The sequence below is a fragment of the Buceros rhinoceros genome, unplaced genomic scaffold, assembly GCF_000710305.1.
Source record: "Buceros rhinoceros silvestris isolate BGI_N320 unplaced genomic scaffold, ASM71030v1 scaffold30520, whole genome shotgun sequence".
Taxonomy (NCBI): domain Eukaryota; kingdom Metazoa; phylum Chordata; class Aves; order Bucerotiformes; family Bucerotidae; genus Buceros; species Buceros rhinoceros.
The window spans coordinates 764-26,283 of NW_010391823.1; the positions used below are offsets into that span (position 1 = coordinate 764).

At 37.6% G+C, this 25,520-nt stretch overlaps 1 protein-coding gene across 1 annotated transcript in view; it reads right to left on the reverse strand.

Moving 5' to 3' along the window:
• Positions 1-383: 383 nt before the first annotated feature.
• LOC104499577 (WD repeat-containing protein 25-like) overlaps positions 384-25,520 on the reverse strand; it is a gene marked incomplete at its 3' end in the record, with an annotated part of 32,919 nt that continues 7,782 nt past the window's right edge. The window contains exon 2 of the mRNA XM_010143104.1: positions 384-531. Within this exon, the coding sequence (XP_010141406.1) occupies positions 384-531 (148 nt within the window). The remainder of the gene's footprint in view (positions 532-25,520) is intronic.

A 25,520-nucleotide genomic window follows, 5' to 3' on the forward strand; every position in this document is an offset into this window, starting at 1 on the left:
ATTAACCACATGTATAAATATTACTGAAATCAGCCTTAAGAGGGTCTTCAAATGTTTTAACAAATTATCATGACAGAGCATAAAAAAAAAATACACATTTCATTCTATTCATCTAAGCAGTACCTGACAACAAAAGCTATACGTGATAATAAAGATATTTCAGTTTTCCTAAATATCTCCAACTACTCTTAATCACTGAATTTTTTGTTTTGGGTTTGTTGGTTTTGGGGGGTTTTTTTGCGAGGACACATTTCAAGAATTCTAACTTCGATCTATAGATTTTACCTGTATTTTTGGAAGAAAGAATAAGGCTAACGGGAACCACAGTTATCTGTACTCAGTAGAAGACAGGGCTATACAATGCACCCTTACGCGACCTTTACCTGTTTCTACATCTGTTAAATGCAGCATGGAATCAAAGCCCCCACTGAGGATCCTTCTTCCACAAGGCGACCACCGGGCAGCTCGAACAGCACAGGAGTGACAGGAGTATGTTTTTAAACAGCAGCCTGTATCTACAGCATCCCACACCTTCAAAAGAAATATAAGAGAAAAGAATCACAACATTTTTTTCAATGTACTGACAAATAGCTACAGCAAATTGCCACGGCTGAGAAAGCTTTGTATTTCAAAGTCCTATCTGCTAAGATGTGATGTCTGTTTAATTGAAATAATTGCACAGTTGATTAGAATTAGGCCATTTTATTAACAAGGCAAAAAACAGCAATACATTTTTATGACTTGTATTATTTCTTGAAATATCCACATTGCTCTCAACGGCAATTAACGTTATACCTTCCCATTCATAATGCCGTCCTACCTCTGTGCAGGGATGTACCCAAATATATTTTCCCCTTGAATAACTTTTTTCCAAATTTTTATCTTGCTTTCCGTTGAGTAAGAGGAATCCTAGGCAATTACAGCTTTCACTTCTGCCTATAGATAGGGTATTATCATATTTCTTGCTCAGTTTGTAATTTTAGGTAGAATTTTACCTTAACTTCACTGAGGATGCAGATAAGAATAGCACAATGCAGCTACATGGGGATTTCTAAGGACCTAAGTCCTCTCATTTTTCAGTTTCTTCTGGACAGATTTAGGTTGATGTTCAGCACTTCTGAAAATCCTATTCTACCAGTTAACTAATTTTTTTTTAAGTATATAACTAACATTTTCACAACATCAGTAGTCCTGCTTGTATTTTAAAAGGTTTTAAAAAGAAAATCATTTCCAGATAATATATTTCAGAAAATAGAACTACTCCGAATTACAATTTCAGTTACCAAATGTAGATCACAATAACCAAAAGCATTTCCTTTTCATGGTGCCCTTTTTGTCATAGTTTTAAGAAAAAAAAAAAATTTAGCGACAAATGATCCATAGAAAGACCTAGTATGCTCACTTCTGTGAGAAGGGTAAATATCAAAACTATTTTCCCTGTGAATATTCTCCTTCGGTAAAGCCAGATAATAAAACATCTTATGATTGTATGATACAACATGATACCTGTTGAGTTGCCTAATTAAACAGGTACCAAATGCAATAACCGTACCAGTAAATTGTGTGTTTTATTACTTCTAATATTAGCAGTAGAAATAAATCAACACTTTGACACTGCTTCATGATAGTTTTACTGCAGTTCCAGTAAACTCAAGGCAGTTTATGGCTTTAAAGTCACCGTTTTACTTCATGGTACTTATCTTTGTTATTAGTCATCACCCTGCAAAAACTCGCAGGCAGTGCTGATTTCATCCTATGGGTTAGCTGGACGTAGACTAGGCAACTAATAGAGTACAAAAAACCTGACTTTTCTTGAGTGAGACCTTCGTGTATGGTCACACAAGAGCGCTGAAATTTATACCAAAATAAATTTGACTGCATATCTGTGCATTTTAAAGGATGTTAAAAGCAGAAACAACTCAGTAAATCAGAAAACATAAGTAGATGGTTGCTTTCTTGTGATAACAGCACGATTCACAATATAGGAAAGTGTAAAGGGGGAGGAAAACCAAGACTTTTAGTAATGTATTTTTATCTTCAATTACATTCTCTTCTTACTGGACAAAAAGGACTCACTGACAATATCATTATTATATAGTCCATACTCAGAAGACAACATTCCATTATAGAAAATTACTTCCTCAATATATCTTGTAGCACGGAGTGCAGTTCTTCAATGCAAAGCAACCAATTATCATTAATTGCTTGAACAGTCAGTTAAGACCGGAACCGTGACAGCCATACCCTAAGTATTCTACCTTATCCACAAGCAAAGAAATGAGGAAAAATTTAAACTGCTTTTCAAACTAAGTTTCTCTGCTCTAATGAGTTTTAATGATCATTTCAAACTTTGCAGTATTAAAAAAGGGTTAATTGTGTCTTAGAGGGCTTTTAATATGAGGAAGCTAATGAATGAATCAAGATGAAAGGAAAATCAGGTGGTACATGCTTCAGATATTTCTCTATCATGTTTTAGTGATTAAGTATGAAAATTCAATTTTCACAAGAAGGATGAAGTAAAGCAAGCTCAACAGTACTTCTGAATTCATGCCTAATTTAGAAAAAAAAAAAAAGCTGTATATATGGAAAAAGCACATTCCTAAAGCTGCAAATGTCCCTCTGTTACGTGAAACAGAGCAAACAACTGACTCTCAGGGATGAGATTGCTGACCACACACAAGGGCCGAGTTACCAAATACCACATTTCTCTCCACTGTTACACCTCCCATCAGCGCTTTTGCAGCGGTGCTGCAATGCCTTTTGGTACTACAGACACGTGGGCAAGGCAGCCCTGACTGAGGAGATTCACTTTGTTTATTGCCAAGTAATGTAAACGTCTAATTGCGGATTCAGGTACTGAAGAAAAAAGACCAAGTGTTAAACAAGCACACAGGGGACACCTTTCCTCCACAGGCCCACTTCAGCCCAGCACTTCTCCTCCCCTACTCCTACTTCAGCTTCCCCTGTTTTCACCAGGCGTTATGCTTGGTCCCTTCCACATCCCTTCTGTGAGACAACAGCCATCATGGGAGGCTGGGGACAGGGCCTAGAGGTTTCCTGTTACCTCTCCTTGCACTATACTCTTTTCATCCCCTGACCTTTGCCTCTTACTGCTCTGTTCAAATGCACATCTCTTGCCCCATCTCCTCCCATGGCCTTCTGTGTGTCCTCACAGGCATCCCCACGTTTCCTCACACGTATCCTTGTGACTACCCCTTTCTTCAACATCCACGAACAAAGGCACCAGATGCTCCTCTGAAGTTTTAGCCCACGGCAAGCTCTTTTCATTGGTTTCAGAGCAAGCTGGAACCAGCTTAGCCTGCACAGGGCAGATTACATCGTCCTACACGGACATCCCTGCAGCCCCTGCTACCAAACCCCACAGTTAATGCCCAATACGAGCCGTCAACTCAAACAGAAGAGTTAGGACAAACCTCCATCAAGACACAGTCCAATGCAAATTCACTGGAGCCCACAAACTTGCTTTTAAGTAGTGCTGAAAGGTGCCACTTCTGCTGTGGCTTCAGGGCTTAAAGAGAAATCAAAACAGGCAGGAGAAGAGGATGGCAGACCCTGTCCTGCTGTGCAGTGGCAATGCTCTGTAAACTTTATCTGGGTATGGTTCCATATGACCCGCCTGGGATTTTCCTTCAAGTCTCACGTGTTGAATGTAGCTCCGTGTAACTTTGATATGTCAGTGCGTGCCCTGCTGCAGCAAGGATACAATGCAGTGCATCTCCACAACAACAATTTCATCTTCCAGAAGAAAAGGGAATCTCTACTTGCTGTTCACAATCAGTGACATTTCATATATACAGTTAGTTCTTCAGCAATCACTTAAGAGACGCACCCGTGTGCTGGGTTTGCGTCTGGCAGGGTTTTGTTCACAGAGGGAGGACGCTGCAGGCTTGTGGCTGGCAGGGTTTTGGTAGAGGGGGCAGGTTGCTGCTGGCGTGGCCTCTGTAAGAAGCTTCAGAAAAAGCTCCCACAGCACCAACTCACCCCACCTCCAGCCAAGGCTCAGCCAATCTGCACCTCAGCAAATAAACATAGTGAAGAGGGGAAAGCGGTTTGGCAACGGCCTTTCGTTTTGGGAGCTCGCTTTTGTTTTGGAAGGGGTTAGGACTGTGAGAGAGACAACTCATGAGGTCACCCAGGTTAGCAAGGAAGGCCTTGGAGAGACACTTTGGAGCAGCCATTTCCCTTCAGCCCATGGCGAGATGGCAGGCTGAGCCCTTGCAGTCCTCAGCAGAGATCAACTGGGGAGAAAAAGCCTGTCTGCAACCCATGGAGAAGCCCACCCTGGGGAGCAGACCACTCCTGATGCGGGTTGTGACTCTGAGGGAGACCCACAGTGGGGCGGTTCATCACTGGGAGAACCACTGCCAGTGCAAGACCTCCATGCTAGCTGGACGAGTTCATGCAGGACTGTCTCCTGTGGGAGGGACACCACATTGCCACAGGGGAGGACTGGGAGGAGTGTTTCCCTTGAAGAGCAGCAAGCGGCAGAAGCAACACGGAGCAAACTGGCTAACAGCAGCCTTCATCCTCTGCTCCCCACTACGCAGCGTGGTGGGAAGGCAAGAGGTAGCAAAGCTGGACCCGGGAAGAAAGGACGGGTGGGGAAAAGGTGTCTTTAAGATTCTGTTCGTTTTTTTTCCTCACTGCCCTGACCCGACTGAATGGGTGATTTGGTATTGATTTTGTTGTTTAAAGTAAATTGATTTTGTTTCCCCAAGCTGAGTTTGTCTTTTGCCCATGGCCACAACTGGCAAGTGTGCCCTCCCTGTCCTTTTATTTTCTCCTGCTGGAGTGATAGAGCAGCTACACGTTGCTTGGTTGCCAGCTGGGTGCAAACCACAACACCACGCCCACAGAAAGTCATAGAAAGAGAGGCATTGCATATCAAAAAATAAAAATGGGTGTTCAGAACTGAAAACGAGGTAATTAAAGGACAAGCTATGCAAATAAGAAATCTGTAAGCTCTACAAATAAGAAATCACAGAAAGGTGGGAGCTGTGAATGCTCAGCTGTAACAGAATGTGCCTGCCCCAAGTCACAAACACCATTCTGTGCCTAAAAGTGACAGAGATGCTACCCGTGTTATGCCCACAAACGGGGAATCTACTGTATTTTGTTACAAGGGAAAGATGCTTCAAAGAAGTAAAAATCAGAGGATCATCACAAAGTCACCATCAAGTCTGTTAAGCAGTTCCCCATTCCTGTGTTATTTCTACTGCTTAATCATAAGGGGAAAATGTGGCTAGAGAGCGTTCCAACATACTCTATCCAAAGCTTGAGATGAATGTCTGCTCAGTAGGTGGTGCTTACTTCAGAATAAATTGAGTGGAAGAATTTTTTTCTAGTCTTTCTTTCTTCACTTCTTCCATATGCTGGATATGTTGGCTCAAACCAGGACAGAACAATCAGCCTGAAGGACTGCATGGGCCAGGAGAGTCAGCGAAATGACCCACATCCCCAAAGAGCATCCAACATGATGCCTGAACCCAGAAGCATGTTCTCTAAATTTTCAAGGTAAATAATAAAGAACAGACATTAATCAACTGGTTTAGAGCATGGCAATTCTGCAAGGAATACATAACTAGATTACAACACAGCCACTGGACTTCAGTCTCTAAAGAAAATTTTTTGAGGGGCCTGGTACGAAACAGGGGACAAAAGGTTCCCCTAGGAATTGAGACCATTAAAAACTCCCTATTTCAAGTAAAGTTGTTGATCTTGCTTTCTCTACCAAAAAGGAACATGAGTTACAGTCTCTTGACCAGAGGAGGACGCCACACTCATTCTTCTGAGTGGCATCTACCTATGAACACAGAAAAAGGATTTGTATCCAAGAACAGTCCAACCCTGAGGGCAAAGGCTGCAACACTATAATTTAAAGAGTCAAGGTTTTAACAACTGCAGTTTTAACTTCAAAATAAGTATTTTTAAGAAATTAAGTGTCTTAGAACTACGTAGAAAATTGTATTTTGAATACCAAAGGCTACTGAACTTCAAACGTACCTGGTAATAAGTACCTTTAAAATAGAGGTTTATAAAATAAACTCATAGATTTACATGGAATAAAAGCTTACATATTTAGTACATAATTAATCACTCAGGCAGGGGAACACTTCATACACAGGCTGAGGTACATGTCTTGCTTCACAGATATTTAAACATGTCTATCAAATATTATAGGACTAGACACTATCATGCATCTGTCAAAGAAAGACAGATTTATATTCAATTACTTTTACCAAGACATCAACTGTTTCAAGTGTTGTTGCCTGACTTCAAAACTCAGCTCTTACAGGAACTCAGTATTATGTCTAGATGAAATACTAAATTCTCATTATACCTGAGGTTGCTCTTTTATCTTGTGATATCCGATGTGATCTTAAATGTTGTGCTATAAAGTTAAAAGGACACATTTGAGTCTGCTACTCTGAAAATACTACTTATTGCCACACATTAAAGCAATGATCTACATTATAAGCAGTAACCAGTCCATCCTTTCCGCTTATAAAGAAGGCCCAAAACAATGAAATAAGCAAGTGTTATTAGAAAAAAAGACACATGTTAGTGTATTACCTCAAATAAATCTACAATTACGAACTTATGAATTCTCCAATATTTGAAAGAAATAAGCAGCCAAAACTCAGAGCTTTGAAATTAGCTAGTTATTTTCAAAGAATTTCTTCATTGCCTGGCATTAAGGTATCATGAACACTGTAATTGCATTTTTTTCCCATTTTATTAAAATTGGCTTTAATGTGTCAATCTAATGTGATATTTCACTACTAGTTCTTACTCTTCTGTACTTCACTATAAGATTGCCTTTCCATTTCCTTTCCATCAACTGCTTTCATTTCATTTCCCCTCATATTATACAAAGTATAGTGATTACATATTTATCTGATGGGACTATAGGCCAAAACGGCAGCTACAAACAGAAAAGCGTCAAAGTTATACTAAAGATTTCTTTACAAAAGCAGTTATCTTTTTATTTTATCTGAGGCATATTGAAATTCAATCCCTCTTTAACATTCTTCATAATATTTGGAAATGAAGGCTTTAGAAGTTGCGTGGTTTCCCGTATAGCTTAAGAACATTGTGAAAACACTGTAACCAGCATTTTAGGTAATATAACCAGACCTCCTCACCTAAGCAACTAAACAATAACAGGTGAGATTTATTATAGATTATATGTTTCCAGATCCTATTCTTTGACTGAAAGCTTTCAGGAAAACAGCTCCTGAAAATAAATACTTTGGGTTGAAGATAATAAAAACTCTTGGTAAATCACAAAAGAAAGCAGGAGAGGGTAAACACTTGATACTCAAGTAAACAGCAGCCACAGAGGAATATTCAGGGGTCTGATATGTTATCAGCCAGCTCATAGGACACAAAATAAAGGCTTTTATCTTATTGACCATCCAAACTGGGCATTCACTCCTAGGGAAAAAAAGTCATGGCAACGCAGAGTAACCGAAGTAATGTGAGAACTCAAGCATGTGAAGGCTGATAAATCAGGAATTGAACATGTCTCTTCCATTGACATTACGATTATCTATAACATGCTTGCCTCCAAGAAAATTAGATTGCAGAAAAAGGATATAGCAGCCTTACTGCTGGAAAGAGAAACATGCATCTATGCAGACAGTCACTAATTGCACAGAGAACCCAAGAACAATGATTCAATTGTGATAAATTAGAGGTTGGAAGCACGTATCAGGAATTAAGTTGTACACATTTTGAATTTCCATGCATAAAGGAACTACAGCAGAGCTAATCAAGAATACTAAACAAGAAACCAATTTCTGGAGCATGCATAACAAAATTAAAAATGGATCGGTTCAAGTTAATTTCAACGTAACATCCATACAAAAATAACAGAACTCTTCCCCCACAATTTAATGAAGTTGTGCCATTCTTCTGTAATTACCAACTTCCTCTGTCAATGGCTCCTACTACATGAATGACAGGAAGAAGTTGTTTCCAACTACTTAATCCAAATACAAAGCATTTCAGAAACAGCCCTTTTCATGGATGATGTTGGACAGTACCGAGATACAGGAAGCATGAAGAATTACTTTGACTAGAACATGCTGCCCTCTTCCAACGCATGCTCAGGTTGCTCCACGAACTTGGGAAGCTGAAGAGACATGACCCTCTCCTTTGTCATTTTGGGATAATGTTGCTCCCTGGTGTGTCTCAAGAAGAAAACACCTGATTATTTCTTTTTAACTGCAGAACTTAATAATTTGTCTCTGAAATTTCAATATGTCATACCTGCTAACATGCATAGATTCAAGAGCATTGTACTGCCTGAAACATACTGCTTTTCTGATCTTATCAGTATCTATTTCTTCTAATAAATACAGTGAAGGAGGAAGCCTCACACTATCTACAGAAAATAATGTCTTTTCTAGGTTGCAAAGCTGGCTTTGAAAGGTTCTTTGAAAATCAATGGGCCAGAGGGGAGAAGTAGTCCCATGGAAAAATTACAAGAAGATATTTGCTGCTGCTGCTGCTTCTTCAGATTCCCCTCTTGGATGAAATGCAACTTTGGGCTGGATTGCAAGAGTTAAAAGTGCCCCCTTGGATATCTCTATCCAACAACTCTAACCCATGGAGCGAATAAGAAGTCACTCATGTAAACAGGTACATTTTTCTGTTCATAGAATTGAGCCAAGAGAAAGCCAGGGGGAAAAAAAAAACCACAAAACAAACAAAAAAACCCAACACACGCCCACCACAAATAACTGAAAAGCAATATACAGCCAAGCATTAGAATCGGTAAGTGTGCCTAAACCTCACCAGCCACTGCATGATTGAAACAAAAATCTGATCTTGAATGGGCAGGCGCTGTAACATGCATAAATTCCTAGAGTAACTATAGGAAGATTTAGAATGTTTCATTGTTGTTTCGATTAATGTAATCTTAACAATGAGCTAAATATTACAGTTTTAGTAGAAGGTAAAGTTTGTTGAAAGGAGAATTACAAAATGGATTGCTGTCTTTGCGCTCTTTTGTCTAAACATGTAGTTAAACTGTGTAAAAACAGCTAAGCTCCAGGAAAAACTACGAGCTAAGGTCTCAGTGTAAAACCTGTAAGTGCTAATAAACTTATTTTCATACTATTATGAAGGGTATAAATAAATGCTCAGATAGTTATATAGACAATGATTGATGATGTTTTGGACACAACAGCTTAATTTGTAAACCAAGTGTTCAAAAAAAAAAAAAAAGAGGTTTTCAGCAGAATTCTGTAAAGCTAGATAAAGCTAACACATTTTCAGATGTGTTGAACACTTGCTCCAGGAATGTTTAAAAGTGTGCTAGGGAACATATTTTAAATGACATCCATCTTCCTAACCTAGACATGGTGTAAAAAGTATGTATCAACGTTCTCATCAGAGCAAGCAAGACTTCCACTAGCTTTCTTCTTGCAGCAGGCATAACTCAAAACACGATTGTCATACTAATCCGAAGCATAGGACAGGTGACTGATGAAAAAGAGCCAACTTTATTATTGCTTCAATATCTGAATAACAGTTTGTATTTGGATAGTTTATTACTAGACTACCCTCACTACTGAAGAAACAAAGAGAATGGAAAGCACCAAAATATAATAAATTCAATTAGCTGAGACAGCATAAGGTCTCGCATAAAATTTATGGTAAAAAAAAATATTAAAATTTCAAGTGCATTTATCAAACCAATGAGGTGGAAAGCCTTCTCTTTTAAAAAAAAAAAACAGTATCTAAGATCTTAAGGTAGCTCTTATTTTGTAGGGAGCTTTATCCAGGCAGATTTTAAGTTACAATACTAGCAGCATACTGCTAACTTGGTTAGAAACTAGTCAGTGGTATGAAAAATGATTTACAAATATGTTGAAGAGCTTTAATTCTGGTGAATCCAGCAAAGACTGAGTTAATTACAAGCACTACGTTCAGCTTCAGGAGGCAGCACTAACATACTAAGCATGCCTATGAAATACATTTCCAATTACTTGGTGTGTTTGTTTTCATCCTCCCTCCCACAGAAACTCAGCAGCCCTTTCCCAAGGAAGGCTCCATAATTGTTAATTTTTAAGCTTCATTCAGGTGTTTTTGCCATTAACAGGAAAGTAAAAACCTAATCAACAGTGTCCTTTGAGCTGCCAGCATCCTATAAAAAGATTTTAGGAAAACACTATTAGTCTAAGGCAAAACATCGACATTTTCAGCTGGCAAAGGGAGGGACAAAAGAAGTAACACAGAATTCTTTAAAAAGAAAACAGAAACCCCACACTACTACGGCAAGAGCTATCAATCTGATTATATACAATAAGGGAATACTCTCAGCAGAGCTACTATAATTAACCTAAGTTTGTTTATTGGCCATCTACTCTTGGAAATACACCTGACGATTTCATACTGCAACAGGTAACTTGTAGCACAAGGAAAATCTAATCAGTCAAAACTGAAAATGTAAATAATTTTAAAGTATACAAACTGGCTGGGGTTTTGCCAATATAAATAATGAACGTAGCCTCCATGGGAGCCTTTCAAGTCAAAACTGGCAAACAGAACTCTTAAGAGAGATGTAAATTATTTTTAAAAAGGTAATGGTAAGACACCGAAGAAAACTGATATAAACTTTGCGCAGACGATTCTATCAGAGAATTTGTAAATTATATATTGACATTGTACCAAAAGTTAAAATTTTACCCCACGTGCTCTATTTTTCTCAGGCCATACTAATCTCACCTGCAAATATTTTTTTTTCCACCCTCTTGATTTGGAAATGGAAAAAGTAAATAATATATGGATACTAGTGAATTCCTATTTCTTGGAAGTTATTCATGTCTGGAATTACAGAAAAACAGACAAGATGGATAGCTGGGACAAGACATTGTTATCTCTGTGATGAGAAGAAAAATAAAACTGTCAAAATATAAACAAGCTCAGAGTGAAATGTTGGCCTGCCAGGTCATATACATAAAAACACAGTTAAAAGTTTCAAAGTTATTCAATAGCAGTTATATCTGAGCGCTTTCATGTCACAGAAATTCATTGCAAACTTTCCTTTTCATTATGGCATATCCGTAGATGTGCCTGTTGAGCTGAAGTTGTGCCACAGCTCATAGTGAACTATTTCCGCTCAACCCCTGGGCCTCACAAAAATAACAAAGCTAAACAGGCACTTTCTTTTAGGCTATTTGCATGGAACAACATACGTACTGGATATGCAATAATCTACTTCATGACATAGCTTCTGAGTTACCCATACACATGAAATAAAGACCACGTCACGAGAAATTATTTTCTTGAATGGCAAATCAATTCAATATACACATCACTGTAACTATGCAATGCAGTTCCTACCTTATTATTGCCGAGACACAAAATATTTAGGTGTGGAGGATACATCCAACATACCTATAAAAAAATCTAATTCCTTTATTTGACTGAATGGTAACTTAGAGGGTTTGCTATATTTAAAAAAAACAACGAAAAGATTAAAGAGGCCTTAAATTGTGCTACTACAGTCCATTATTAAGTACAATCATGAGAAGGTAAAATTATTTCAGTGCAAATCCTCAGAGCTGCCATTAAAAGATCATTATAATGTTTAATTTCAACAGTAAAGCTACTTCATTAGAAGTCATACTATTGCTTTACAGAGAGGAACAATTCTCACCAAAAAGGGGATTCTAATTCACAATAACTACATCATCCTCACTTTGGCTTTTTTATTTGCAATATTAAAGTTTGATAACCTTCTGCATGATTATGTAAGAGTTGAGATTCAAGTGGTTCAATTTCCAGATGTTGGCACTTACAAGAGTCATTAATGCCAATGGAAGTTGAGGGTGGGGGGTTAATAAACTCTGTTTAAACTGAGTTTGAAAATTTATATTTTAATCTCTCAATGTTAGAGCATCTACTATAACTTACCCTCCTAACCAGGCTATATATTAACAGCACTATTAATTTCTGGTTAAGCACTTAACAGTTTCATACATATACTCCATAAGCGTGCAGTTACGAACAATTAGACAATGTATTTATGATCACTTGATAAACATTCGGGTCTGGAAAAATATTGTAAAATTACTTTTACATTCATTAAACGCATCATGATTCTTTACCTTTAGGCACTTAAGACAGCTTCTCTTTTCAATCTTGAGATTCTCTAACCTTTTGAGTCCCTCAAAATTGAAGTCACGCCTGCGGAAAGTTTGGGTTATTGCAGATGCACTTAGAAGGCTAATACAGCAGTTATTTTGATGTGGTTCTGCCACAGTGAAGTGCCTGATTAATAGTTTCAAAGACAGGAGATGTGCCAGAGAGCGCTGTCTGAGCCTCTGCGTGTTGTGACATGGCAGCACGTGCGATGCTTACAGAGTGGCATCCTCTCTCCATGCACCAGCACAGCCACATCACAACACAAGTGACTTGCTGCTGAATGCAGATCAGACACACCTTCCTACAGACGAGCAGGACAAAATCTGATGCAGGCACCACCCAGGAGAGAGGTTCAGGGGAACAATAGTCAACATTTTTTTACTAAGAACGGTTTTCAAAGGGTATGGTTAGAGAACATGCTATTAATTTGTGATAATTAATAATCAACAGCACCTCCAAATAAAGCAATATTAAAGTGGGTTTCAATCTGTTTCAGTTTCCAGAACTGAAAGAAACCCCCAGACTACGCAGCTACCTTAAACTATCAAGTAACCCACTTTTCTTAATCGGTTTTTATGGATTCCTGAGAAGTTCTCTGTGTTCCCAAGGATCCAGTATTCACAGACATAAGACATTACTAGTACCTATTAAGTTATATTGTTAGAGTAGCATTACATTATTTAAGTATGAGAGGAACTGTATGAGCTTTAGTCTATCATTTTCTATAAAGGTACTTCAGCTTTGAAACTCCCATCCCAAATAAATGAAAATTTATATTAACTTCATCAGTAGTTGATTTTTCAACTCTGATTATTACAGGCTGAGCATGAGAGGAGATGAGTCTTGGAACCAGCGCATCTTCCTCAAGGAATAAATTATTCCACACCATTTAGAGGTAAATTTTTTTTCCCCAGCCAACACAAAATACATGTTTCAGAGTCCAAGTACTAACCATCTACGTATACATACACTGTTTAAACAATACCTGGAATAACTAGAACCACTTCTGCACTTAAAATAAATTATGAGTTTGAATAGTGACAACGGTATTATAAAATAGCATAGAACAATTTAGATTCTACAAATTAAATAGTATCCCATAATGTGTTGCTTATGTCTGGTGTTAAATACCCCATTAAAGGGCACAATAAAGCAGCATCCCGTTTTTTGAAGTCTAATACTTTAAGGATCAATACCTTGCTTTCATTCTTGACATCTTTGATCACTATATAAATGGATTTTAAATTTGAGGTAGTCTTTTTGAAGACATTTTTAAAATGAAATTTTGGAGCATTTTTAAATACTCGAGTATTCCTATATTCACTTGAAAATAAAACCAACCTACAACTCCTTGTTTGAGGGGTTGGTTGTTGGGTTTTTTTAAAATGGGTTTCATAACACAACCATGGACCATCTGATTTCAGTTTATTGTTTTGGAGTATCTCCAGTGAACATCTAGTTAAGATATGGCACCAAGCTTGGAGTTTAGGGGCATAAAGTTTACTCATGCACAGCATGTGTGGCAGAGGAGCTTGGGTTTTTAAACAGGCCTGAGGACTACAGGTTTCAAAAACACATTTGGTTTTAGTACCACAGTAGAATACAAGGCACATTTGAAAAGTGATAAAACCGGTTTCCACAAATTAAATACAGAAGGAGCTACATATCTTACTTGTTTAATGAACAGTACTAGCAGCAAAGGTTCCATTCCCACTAAAATAAAGAAAATATTCAAACAAGCTCTGTAAGATGATCTTGCTATTTAAAAATACTTCCAGGAAAGTGGCCAATGAAGAGAAGCATTAACAATTCAGGAATTTCTCTACAGGAATGACTACCTGGGTGGGTTATAAAGTAAAAATTGAGGAGACATGTTGAACCACCACAGAACTATCAAATTTTGTCATTTATTTACATCATAATCAGAGTGCGCAGGTAGACAGGCTGGTTTGGAAAAGCAGCTTAGTTTCTGGTAATACATATTAGAGCCTTAATTTATATGTTGGTTAGAACCTATGGCATAAATCTGTTAAAAAAACAATCACTGTGCAGTTTCTAGCTTTTTTTATTGGTTACATTTCTGTACAGCATTAAAGTTGACAGAAAACTGACATGCTTATTTTGTTACTTTTATGTATTTTATCTACATTGCCCAGTGAAATCTTCACAGTTCTAACTTCTTTCCTTGAAGTGAAAACATCATTATTTTAAAAAATTCTCCTGAAACCATTTTATCTTGCCTACTCATTTAAAAACTTCAGGGAAATTACACCAATAAACTTTCAAAACACATTGATTCCTCCTGCATATTTGTTTGTTAGAATGTATTATATTGCACGTATTTTGAAAGACACTAGAAAATTGAAACCATTTGCAGAATAAATTCTTCATGTAATGAGATCAAGATTTCCAGATACATTGCTCTTTCTTTTGACTTTTACTTTGACAGACAGCTAGAGTTTAACCAGTTCTTCTTTGTTCCAAAAAAGCAGAATTCCAAAAGACTGGAGATGCAATAGAGATAACAGCAGTGTTCTTTCCTCTATTCCAAGATTTGGCAAAATACTTTGCTTTTCCTTGATATCAGACCACACTAAACATAGCGCTGTTGGCTAAGAACCCTTTAAAGGTCAGCAAGACACTTGCGGGACAGTAGTGTAGCTGCCAGCAAATACCCTTTGACAGAGATGCCAGCTCCTTAGGCCACAGTTCAGCATCCCTCCGTGTATCTCCTCCACTGCTGGCTTCAGCATAAAACTTCTGCAGCACCGAGACCTCAAGCGAAGGCAAGTGAATTGGTCACACTACACACAGCAGTTGCTCGTCCCTATAAAAGACAGGGAAGCTGCAGGCTCTGAAAACTACACTAATCTAGTCACATTGAGAACTGCAAAGAGTCCAACATACATTAAGGTGTAGGACCATGTTACGCTTAGATGATATTTGATTTTGGGTTGGTATTTTATTATCCAGATGAACAGTTATTTCAGGACTGCCCACCACAGCTTGCAGTAGCATTTTACTGAAGCTGTATTACACAATTAGAAACAAGCTGGAGTGATCTTCAGAGGAAGAAATATCAGAGCCGCCTCTGGCAGCTGAGGAACTTTAACAGCTTGATTCATTTCCACAGAAATAGCCTTATCCCGTGGGCATTCAGAAACAGGGGTGAAGAGGAGAGATGGCTGCAAGCCCACTGTTTGATTAGGTTGTTGCAGAAAAGGTCTCGAAGTAAGAGCAGATCTTTTTCTCATTTCACAGAGCAGAATACAGTTTGCGAAATACAATGATCGGTTTCATTATTAAAGTGACACAGAGGATAAGACTAAAGTTTAGTTGTAGCAGAGATAACTTTGTACTAGAATCAGTTTAGCCAGGACAAGAAAAGAGCAATGAAAAAGGTAATTTTTTTTTGATAGCTTATTTCAAATTATAGTGGCTATTTTTAAACTGCTCTGAAGAATACATCTAGCCTGAAGGCTACAGGGAGAAAACACCCAGACTGAGAATCTTTCCTATTTTTCTTGTGGAAAACATCCTGCTTTTTAACAATTGTTTGCACCATTATTGAGCTATTATGATTTTCACTTGTGTCTAAACTGGGGAAAGTAAAGGGAAAACAGAGGAAGTTCATGGTCCAAAGGTCTCTTGGATACAAGGTTTGGTTTCCTGTTTCCCTTAGAATGACCTGCTATGTATGATGTGAATGTTGTATCTACTATCACGCACATTGTGTGTGTGATTGGAAGTGTGTACTCCCTATATAAATTAAAAAGCCTCTGGTCAACAACTCCAAGCACAAAGCTGCCTTCCATAATCATTGCTGATTCCTCTTAGGGACATCAGCACAAGGTCCAAATCTCTCTGTCACAGGAATTCTTGTTCAAATTTGTCTCCACTGCATGACTGGAGGTAGATTTTATCCAGAACAAAGTCTGTGGAAAATACTGTTAAATTTTCCAGGAGTATTTAATTCCTATTTAAGCACATAAAAATGAACAGTTTCTAAAATAAACAATCGGAATGTCAGCAGCTGCATATTGAGTTTTCTAATAAACCAGGCTCTGCACTGAGATACCCAAAAGCATATTTCTCATTAGTTTTTGAAGAAATGAGAAGAGTCCTTCATGTATAATGGCAGAAAAAAAAAAAGCAGTAAGTGCAATTTTGTTCCAACTCATTTGACAGAGCAGACGTATGGGTGAAACCTTTTGACATTCAGAATACTACCCTTCAGTTAGAATGGGTCTGTGATGTCCTCCAAATACTTAAAATCAAAACCTGCTAATTGTGAAAACCTTGTTTTGTCCAAGTCATTCTGCAACTAAAAATCATTATTGGGAAGTTTCCCCAATGAAGTGCTTACTGCTTCCAACACTATTTTCACATAACACGTTGAAGACCCTTCCACAATCAGATCCATGTCACTCAGCTTTTTCTCCATCTGTGTTGCCATTACCAAAATACTTTTAACACTGTAAACAATATTAATCACTTCTGTGGTTAAGCCTTCATATACCTGAAGTTATCTCCACTCCCACTGCACAAAGCACAGATAATTAGTTTAATTTTCATGACTGTTTCTAAAATTTAGTCGCTTTTCTTGCTGTCCTCTGAATTAGCTTTAAACTGATGTCTGAGAATTCAAGCATCTGTTCAGCACATTGAAAGTGCTGTCACAAATTAAAAACTTTATTGTAAATCATTTAATGTACTTTACAGAAAAGAATGATTATGAAATACGAGTTATATGTATTACCAGGATTTCAGTGGACACCTAATTCACATGGGTGAATGAAGTGTGAAGACAAAGAATATTAAGTACAAGTAATTGACAATGCAGGTTTTGTGCTAAAGCTCATAAGAGTTTTCTTTATATAAATATATATACACACACAGTAAAATGTGTTGCTGCAAACAAGGAGACTATCATTGTTGAAGAAAGGTCTTCGTTTAAGGGAAAAAACTTAACTGAAATGTCAAAAGGACCCTCTTCAAGTTTCTAAATAAAGGCAGAAAAGAAAGATCACAGAATCATTTTGGCTGGAAAAGATCTTTAAGATCGAGTCAAATCATTCATCCTGCACTGCCAGGTCATCACTAAACCATGTCCCTAAGTGCCACATGTACACAATTTTTAAATATCTCCTGCCACTTCCCTGGGCAGCCAGTTCCAATGCTTTACAACCCTTTCAGTAAATAAATTTTTCCTGATATCCAACTTAAATCTCCTCTGGTGCAACCTGAGGCCATTTCCTCTCATCCTATTACTTGTTACTTGGGGGAAGAAACTGACCCCCACCTCACTACAACCTCCTTTCAGGTAGTTGTAGAGAGTAATTAAGTCTCCCCTCAGCCTCCTTTTCTCCAGGCTAAACAACCCCAGTTCCCTCAGCCACTCCTCATAAGACTTGTTCTCTAGACCCTTTACTAGCTAGAAGAGGGAAGCTGAAAACTAGAACATAGGGAGGATTTTTCTAGGAACTATGAGGGGTTTTTCGGTTGCCTTGTAAGCTATTTTGGCTTGTATAATGCTCTTTGCCAAGAAAAAAACATCCTTAGAGAGAGAAAAAAAAAAACAAGAATATACTGAGCATAGGTGCTACAACTGAAAAAAACTCTTCTGGTATTACAAGTCATATTTCTTCAGCTGAAGATGTCAACACACCTTTGTAACATCTCATGATGGCTCTAGACTGACAGTTGAATTTGCTACTGCTTCTCACGCTACAAGAAAATAATCAATTACTTGCTTTTTAAAAAAAAAATTATATACAGCGTGGTTCAGATGTTAAAAACACCGCCCAGATGTAGCAGAGCAATAGCTCATTCTTCATGCTGCAATGCTAGAGGTAAAAAGTGCACAGGGTCTAAGCCACAAGAACACTTTAATAATGAGTTGAGTAAAATCTGGTATTTATACTCCTAAACCTTTAGAAGCAAGGTACATTTTTCACAGTGGGTAAGAAATTCCAGAAACATAAGTATTACCTTGAGTAATTATTGTTAACTAACTAGCAATGAGCCACTATTTCCAAATGTGACATTTAAAGCACATAATGTGATTGTGAATATTCACCAAGATAATTAAGTTCATCTGCTTCACATCCTTGATTTCAGCACATCTGAAAACACCTCTTAAACTATCATTAGACCTGTAATCAAGTATTTTGTTGCTCTATAAAATTCGATACCTTTCCTTACTTGCTAACACTGGGATATGTGCTCAAATGCAAGTACTTAGCTTTTGTTTAGAAATTCTTCTTCAGGCAAAAGCTGAGAGAAAAAACACACTAATTCTGATTGTTTTGTCAGAAAAGACAGTTTAAAATAAATTCCTCATACCATTAGATGAAAATAAAATCCAAAATGACTGAGCTTCCTTAATTGCACTCAAGATCACAAGACTGTCTGAGCAATACTTATTTGAAACGATTCATCATAAAGCCGGGGTAGCACTACTGTGCATACTAAAGATAATATCCACATTAGGTTGTCTACTTTCTTTTTTCTTGATTACAGCTAAATCAATTTCATTGCAAAAAGAAAAATTCAACCAAGTTACAGGGATGAAATGCAATGTATAATGCAAAAATGTGAAAAATCAGAAAATGCACTGACATGATTCTGTTTGGAATAGTTATAACCATTACTGTCTTCAGAGAAGGAAGGAGGCTTTGATCATCACTACTGATCTTGGACTTGATCATCGACACTGATCTTGGTCTTGATCAAGACTTCTTGGAAAAATAAATGCTGAAAATAGGGAAAAAAATGACCCCAAGAACAGGGTGTCAAAACAGTCATGCCTTGGTATTTTATCCTTTATTCTTTTAAGAGTAAAGACTCTTTCCACTAGAAAAGAGATTAATGAACAGTATGCTCCAAGATGATAAGCATTCTCAGGTATAGATGAAGTTTACTCTATTGCTCTCCAATTATTTAACACAGAGGATTTTTAATCAGTTGAAATAACGGTGTGAATGTTATAACGATAGCCTACTGGTCTGTATTTCTCAACCCAGTTTGACTAGCAGTTTTATTCTATATCTGAAGAGTCTCTTCCTGATGAAAGTTTTATCAAGAATTATGATTGGAGGTAAAAATAAGGTGAAGTCTTTCTAAAAAAAAGAGAGAAAAAAATCAAATGTTCTGAATGTGTGTAGTACCGAGAAAATCCTGACCTTGTCTAAAAGACAGATCCTGCTGCTGCCTAGCTGTGTAAGCGCACATTTAGTGTTCTGCTTCAAAGGTGCACCGCAAGCGCTGGCAATGCCAACTGCCCAGAGAACAGAGAAGGTTATGAGACACTGCATGCTGCAGGTCAGTAACCTCTGAGTCTGTACCCTGCTTATCACAGCAGCCAGCTGGACTTTGCTCGGACAGATGTCATCCTTCAAGAAAGCACTGATCCTTTTCTCATCAGTGGCTAGTACCTGACCCCAAACAGTGTATAAATCTCAGCCTCCCAATTAGCACTTAAGAACTTCAAGAGATGGACATGTTACCCACCTTCTCCAGTATCTGTTTCCTTAAGCTGAGGACCGAGAAAGCAAGAAAAAAAAAGTGTTTATAAAGTTTCTGGAGATGAACAACAATGAGAATTAAGATAATGTTGCTGCACTCCTACTAAAGACACACGTTGAGATAAAAGTCTTCTTCAAGCAAACTAGTCAAGAAAATCACAACTGCAGATCTCCAACAAGTGCTCAAGGCATGTTTCAGAAAAAAACCCAACCTGCTCAGGTTTATCTAAAACCAGAAATAAAGCAGAGGAGTAAAACTCAGTATAGATCTTTTTTGCCCCCTCCAAAAATACTGGTGAAATTCTTACAGTCAATATTCAGCAATAGTCACTTTTGTAAAGTTTGATGAGAACTATTTCTATTCCCATATAAGGTGGCCAGCAGAAATAAAATGGGCAGTGGAAGGTTGCACAACACTAACATTACCAAATGTAAAAGGTTAGCCCTCTTACAGCCAATCCCAAGCCAGATAGGCATTATTTGAAAGCCAACTGCTACAGTACATGTCCTCAAAGCTACTGCAGAGTTTTAACCCCCTCAGAGCAGCTGGGCACTCTAAGGGGTACTGCTTTTTACAACAGTACAATCAAGGAATGAAAAGAATAAGAAGCAAAACTGTGTTGTTGGTATTGTTCTCCTATTTTATTTCAGTGGAAGCATGACAACATAACGCCTTTCGACGTTTCAGAGAAATAAATGTATGTTTCTGATGCTCATCACCAACTTTACAGCAAAGTAAGAGTAAAGTAAGATATTAAAACATGTTTTTCAACTGAATTCATTTGCTCTAGAGAGATAGTATGACGGTATTAGACCATATTCATCCCAACATGTAGATTATGCACGCTATTTTTTTGAAGCATTTTAAAACCCAAGTATTCTGAATTACTGCAGAGATTTGTACTAAAGGAGGCTAGAATTTAACGCCCTATGTATTAGACAGTCCAAATGAAACACCAGAAAGTCTCAACCAAAATATCAAGCGTTTTAAGAACAGTTGAGGCAAATCAGACCAAACAGTAAGATTCACGCAATCAGAGACCTCAACTGATATTTTAGTTAGCGGTAGCAATCAATCTTTTTTAGCTAATTCCCACTAGTTACAAAAGAATTATGGTTACTAAATGCTGAATAATATGACAAGCTGCCAGGGAAAGGAAAAAAAAAAAAACAAGAGAACCATCTATTAAAAAATATTTTTTACTCTTAAGACAGGCAACCTTTACATTACAAGCAAAGCTCACAAAAAGGCAATTTGTAACTAAGTATATACATCCAGTAAAGGGTATTTTAAAAATATGTTACCAGTGACTCTACCCTTCAACAGCAAAGTGTTTCTGTCATCAATCGCCATATTTTAACTTTGTGCATTCTTTATTGTGCAGGAAGATTCTGGGATAATCACGCCTGAAGCTAATCACAAATCCTCCATAAACCATTGACTCTAAGGAAGATGCTCATACAGATCCTTTTCAGCCGGCAAAAAGTTATAAGCGTGACTAGGGTTTTTTTGTACCTACAAAATTGCAATTGTACAATCAGGCTGGGCAGGCAGTGCCAGAGAAGTAGCTTCCCACACACATCAAAATAAACGAAAGAATTCCCACCTATTTCACAGTTAACCTCTTAAGTGTTTTGTGACTAATCATTGTAATATGGATAACCCTGTGCCTCAAGTGTAAGCTCCTGGAAAATGAAGACATGAAAAGTTGCAATATACTTGTAAACCAGTTAGTGATTTAAGCTATAGTTTGTTGTACAATATGAAAAATAGGATTTTAGCAGAATGCAAAGCCAAGAGATACTTAAATCCTTACCCCAGTTATATACTACATATACACAAAATATGCACAAAAATTTACTTGAAACAAATCATCAACTTCATACACAATATTAGGCATATTTGGGATTGCATGGTTAGAGCAGTTTGATGCACATATTTAGTGATTCAAGAGAAAACAATATATAGGCAGCTGTTAAGAATTACTTTAAAACCATTAAATTTTTTACTGCTGATCCTATATGAGACAATATCATAGTATAAATTTGGCAGTTTCTCATCAACTTTGGAGCATAATAGTAGTGTGTTAAGAATGATACCAATGTGTTCAGTACACCCAAAAGCACAAACACGGTCCAGGTTACTAGTAGTTGGTATTTGTGCCCAGAAAACACTTAATGAATCAATATCTTACCAGCAGGCAAAGAAGAATAACCTCAAATGTATTACAACTCCCCAGGAGATAATTAGCTAAATTACTACAGCCACTTATTAATAATCTGATTTTCCCTTCACCTCTATGTATCATATTCATTAGCATCAATCACTTCCCAAAGTCACAAACTTTTATGCTCTATTAAAAGTGGGGATTCCTCATAAGTGCTAAACACCTCAACAGCAACCTCAACCTTACAGCACTTTTGAGGCAAATTGTCTTCAGAGTCCTCAATTCCTACAGGTAACTAAGGAGTGGACAGATACGTTCACAAAAACTGCACCCCACAGATTTTGAACATCCACTAGTAGAATAAGAAACACTGTTCTATTCAGAACTTTAAGTACAGCCTTAGCAAGTACGCCCCAGCTTCTGAAACACTGAGTATCTATTTACTGTTGAGCTATGACTTATTTCTGAAAACAGGAGGGAGAAAACCAACACTGACCAACTCTGTGAAGATGTTTTGGGGTTTTGCCCATAAGCTTTAGTTAAACAGTGGCTATCAAAATTCAAAACATATCTATTTGTATGGTACTTCAATATTGTCATACTTTAATAGCAAATTGTGAATCAGCTAAGGCCGTTCATGTGCATTACAGCTTAGTATTGATATATGTACATACATTAAACCAAATAACCATCTCTTCTACTCATACAGTCAATAAACAAATAAGTACAAACACAGCAACTAAAAAAGGAGCAACTTAAGCTGTCTCATTCATGCACATTATCCACTGGGAGAACTTGACAGAGCAGGGACAACAGCTATGGATAAGCACTGCTGGCCCAGCCATCAGACAAGTGGCAGCTCTTCTACAGCACAGCTCAGCCAGATAAGATACACTGCAAGAAGCTGCACGACTGGTAGTATTTGTGCATTAGTGCAAAGCAACACATGGCTGCAGTGGTTCTAAAAACAATGGTAAGTCATACTTGAAGACAAATTTCTATCTGTAAGAAATAACCTAATCCAAATTTACAGGCAAATCCCAAACATTAACCAGGTAGCTTTCTTATTCTAAAAAGTTGTTATTGCTGTCTTATTGCCCTCACTGATTTGCAGTAATATCTAGCTATAACAGGCAGTATACAATTAACAACTTAGAACAGCTATCTGAAAGTCTGCGCTTTAATGAATCTTGCAGTCATTTATCAGTGAGTCTGACCAAGTATAGAACTTTATCACTGTTCATTCTTCCAATCAAAAAATAGTTTATTATTTCCAAGGCTATTGAGAATGTAAATAACTGAAAAAAGCAAAAGATGAAAAATCCTAGCTTAGATTTAGATGGATTTTTTTGGATTAGATGCAATGCTAAATCCACTGATGTCAGTGACATAATCCAGTCTTAAATATGAGCAGAATTAGGTATTTAATTAAGAAAAACTATTATACCAAGCAGCCATGTGTTTTGCTGGCAAGGAGGATATTCATAACCAGTACTATTTTAGTACTAGCAGGCAGAGTAAGAATCAACTACCTAATTTTTTTTGCATTGTCAGCACAGTGCTAGCTTTAACATGTTTACATGACTGCCATCCCTAACCACCTGCACCCCTAACTAGCATCCTTTCCACAGAGGGCTATCTGTGTCCCTTCCTCAGTACATAACAATATACAATTCCAGCCACTAATTGCAATATTCAGAATGAGAAAAAGTCTTTTAATGAGGAAATTATAACCTGGAAAGAGAAGACCACTAGAAAACGGGACAAATTCCAATACCTGACTTCAGAAAGCAAGATGTTACACAGTGGGCACACATGCAACAAGCACACGCAGACTTTACTGTCTGTTGTCCGTCATGCACAGTACCTTTAATCCACTGAAACATTTGAGAAAGAAGTTTCTACTACATTTTTAGATGTGTCGTAGAAGAAAGTCAGCAGTTTCATCTGAATTAAAAAATAAGTAAATAAATAAAAAGCCTCCACAAGCACACTGAAAGTAAAGCTCAGTGGTAGCAACCTAACCAGCAAGTCAGCCAACACATATACTGAAGACAAATTGAAGGCAGTTCCAGACTAGCCACAGAAAGCTTTTCCTTTAAAGAGGCAAGAAAACATGATATGTATGATAAAGGACAGTATGCCATTAGTTCCATAATAGTGAAGCAACTTCTCCAAAGCACAAGGGATTTATTCATGTTTTTCCCCTTTACATTGAAGGTAAACTATAACAGCTGTCTTTAAAGCATAAATATATAGCAAAGTGTCATCAAAGTTCTTCCAAGCAGACGTCATCTAAAGATCAAATGTCAACAATTTTTGGTACATTCACTGACCTTATGACCTTAAAAATGCAGCTATTTCACACATGCTAAAAATAAAATCTGTTTTAAAAAAGCAAGGACATAAATGTATTGAAAAGAATAAAAACTTCAGCAGCAGTAGTAGAAACAATTTGCATGGATAAATCCTGCACAAGTAATCTCTCTACAGAACCTGAAAAGGTAAAGCTTCTCAAAAATTTGTTTCCTTGACATCTACAGACCGAGAGAGGTAAGGAATCAAAGTCAGAAGATGCCTTGTAGTTTTGTCAGCAGATTTTTTCAAATATGTAGCAGTATGTGAGATGCATCTATAAAGCTAGACTTCTAGAATGAAAAGTTAGACTGGTGTCATTTTTAAACAGCAAAACTATTCAGAATTTCTCAACTGTTAAAGTTTTAGATACTCCCATAATGCATTACAGTAACTTCAGAACTGAAAACTATTCTCCATTTCCAAGCACCAGAATCTTGACTTTTTCACCAGCAATCTTACTGAAGCAGCCAGGATAGGGGACACCACCACTGTACATTTCTCCCATCTCAGGTGATATTCAGCTACATGGCAGCTGCCCACAGAGATTCTATGCATAATCGGAAGGATTAATTTATGACATTATCACTTAAGCTTCATTAGAGACACTACTTCATTGACATCTCTAGCCCTGACTTTTTCTTCCCTAGCAGACCTGCTATGCTGGAAGGAGGGCAAGGCTGCTTATTTTTCTGCTACAGGATACTTCAGAGAGTTAGTAAACAGCTGGAAGCTCTCTCAGTAGAAAGGAAGTGCAGAACTCAGGCATTCGGGACAGATGGCTAAGAAAAATGTCAGATAAACAATATTTTTGATATTTCGGTAAGTAATGACACAAGTAACCACAAATCTTTCTAGGCAACCCGAAGAAACAGAATCCCTTCTTCCACATCATTGTTAAGGATATCTGAAAGTCACTCTCCATCCTTTTGGATTCCCACAGAAAGAAAGGCTTCTGAAATAATGCTGTCACAGCAGCCGTGCTCCCCATGCCTCTCACCTGTGGCCACTTTGCACCCAGTGGTCAATGTTAACCAAATTTCACAGGTCTCAGTATTTTTCTCTCAAGACTTAAGCTAAGCAGCTGAATAAAAGGGAAAGACACTGCAGGAGCTCCAAAGTGGAGAGCCATTAAAGAGAATCTACAGCCAGCTTCGAGATACAGCCAGGCTCCATTAATTCTGCTGCTTTTGCAAGAATTTCATTTTCTGGATTTTAGGTAATTCCCAGTTTTGTTGGGAAACACAGGCATATTAGCTGTGCCATTAAACATTCATCTTCTCCCCCGTAG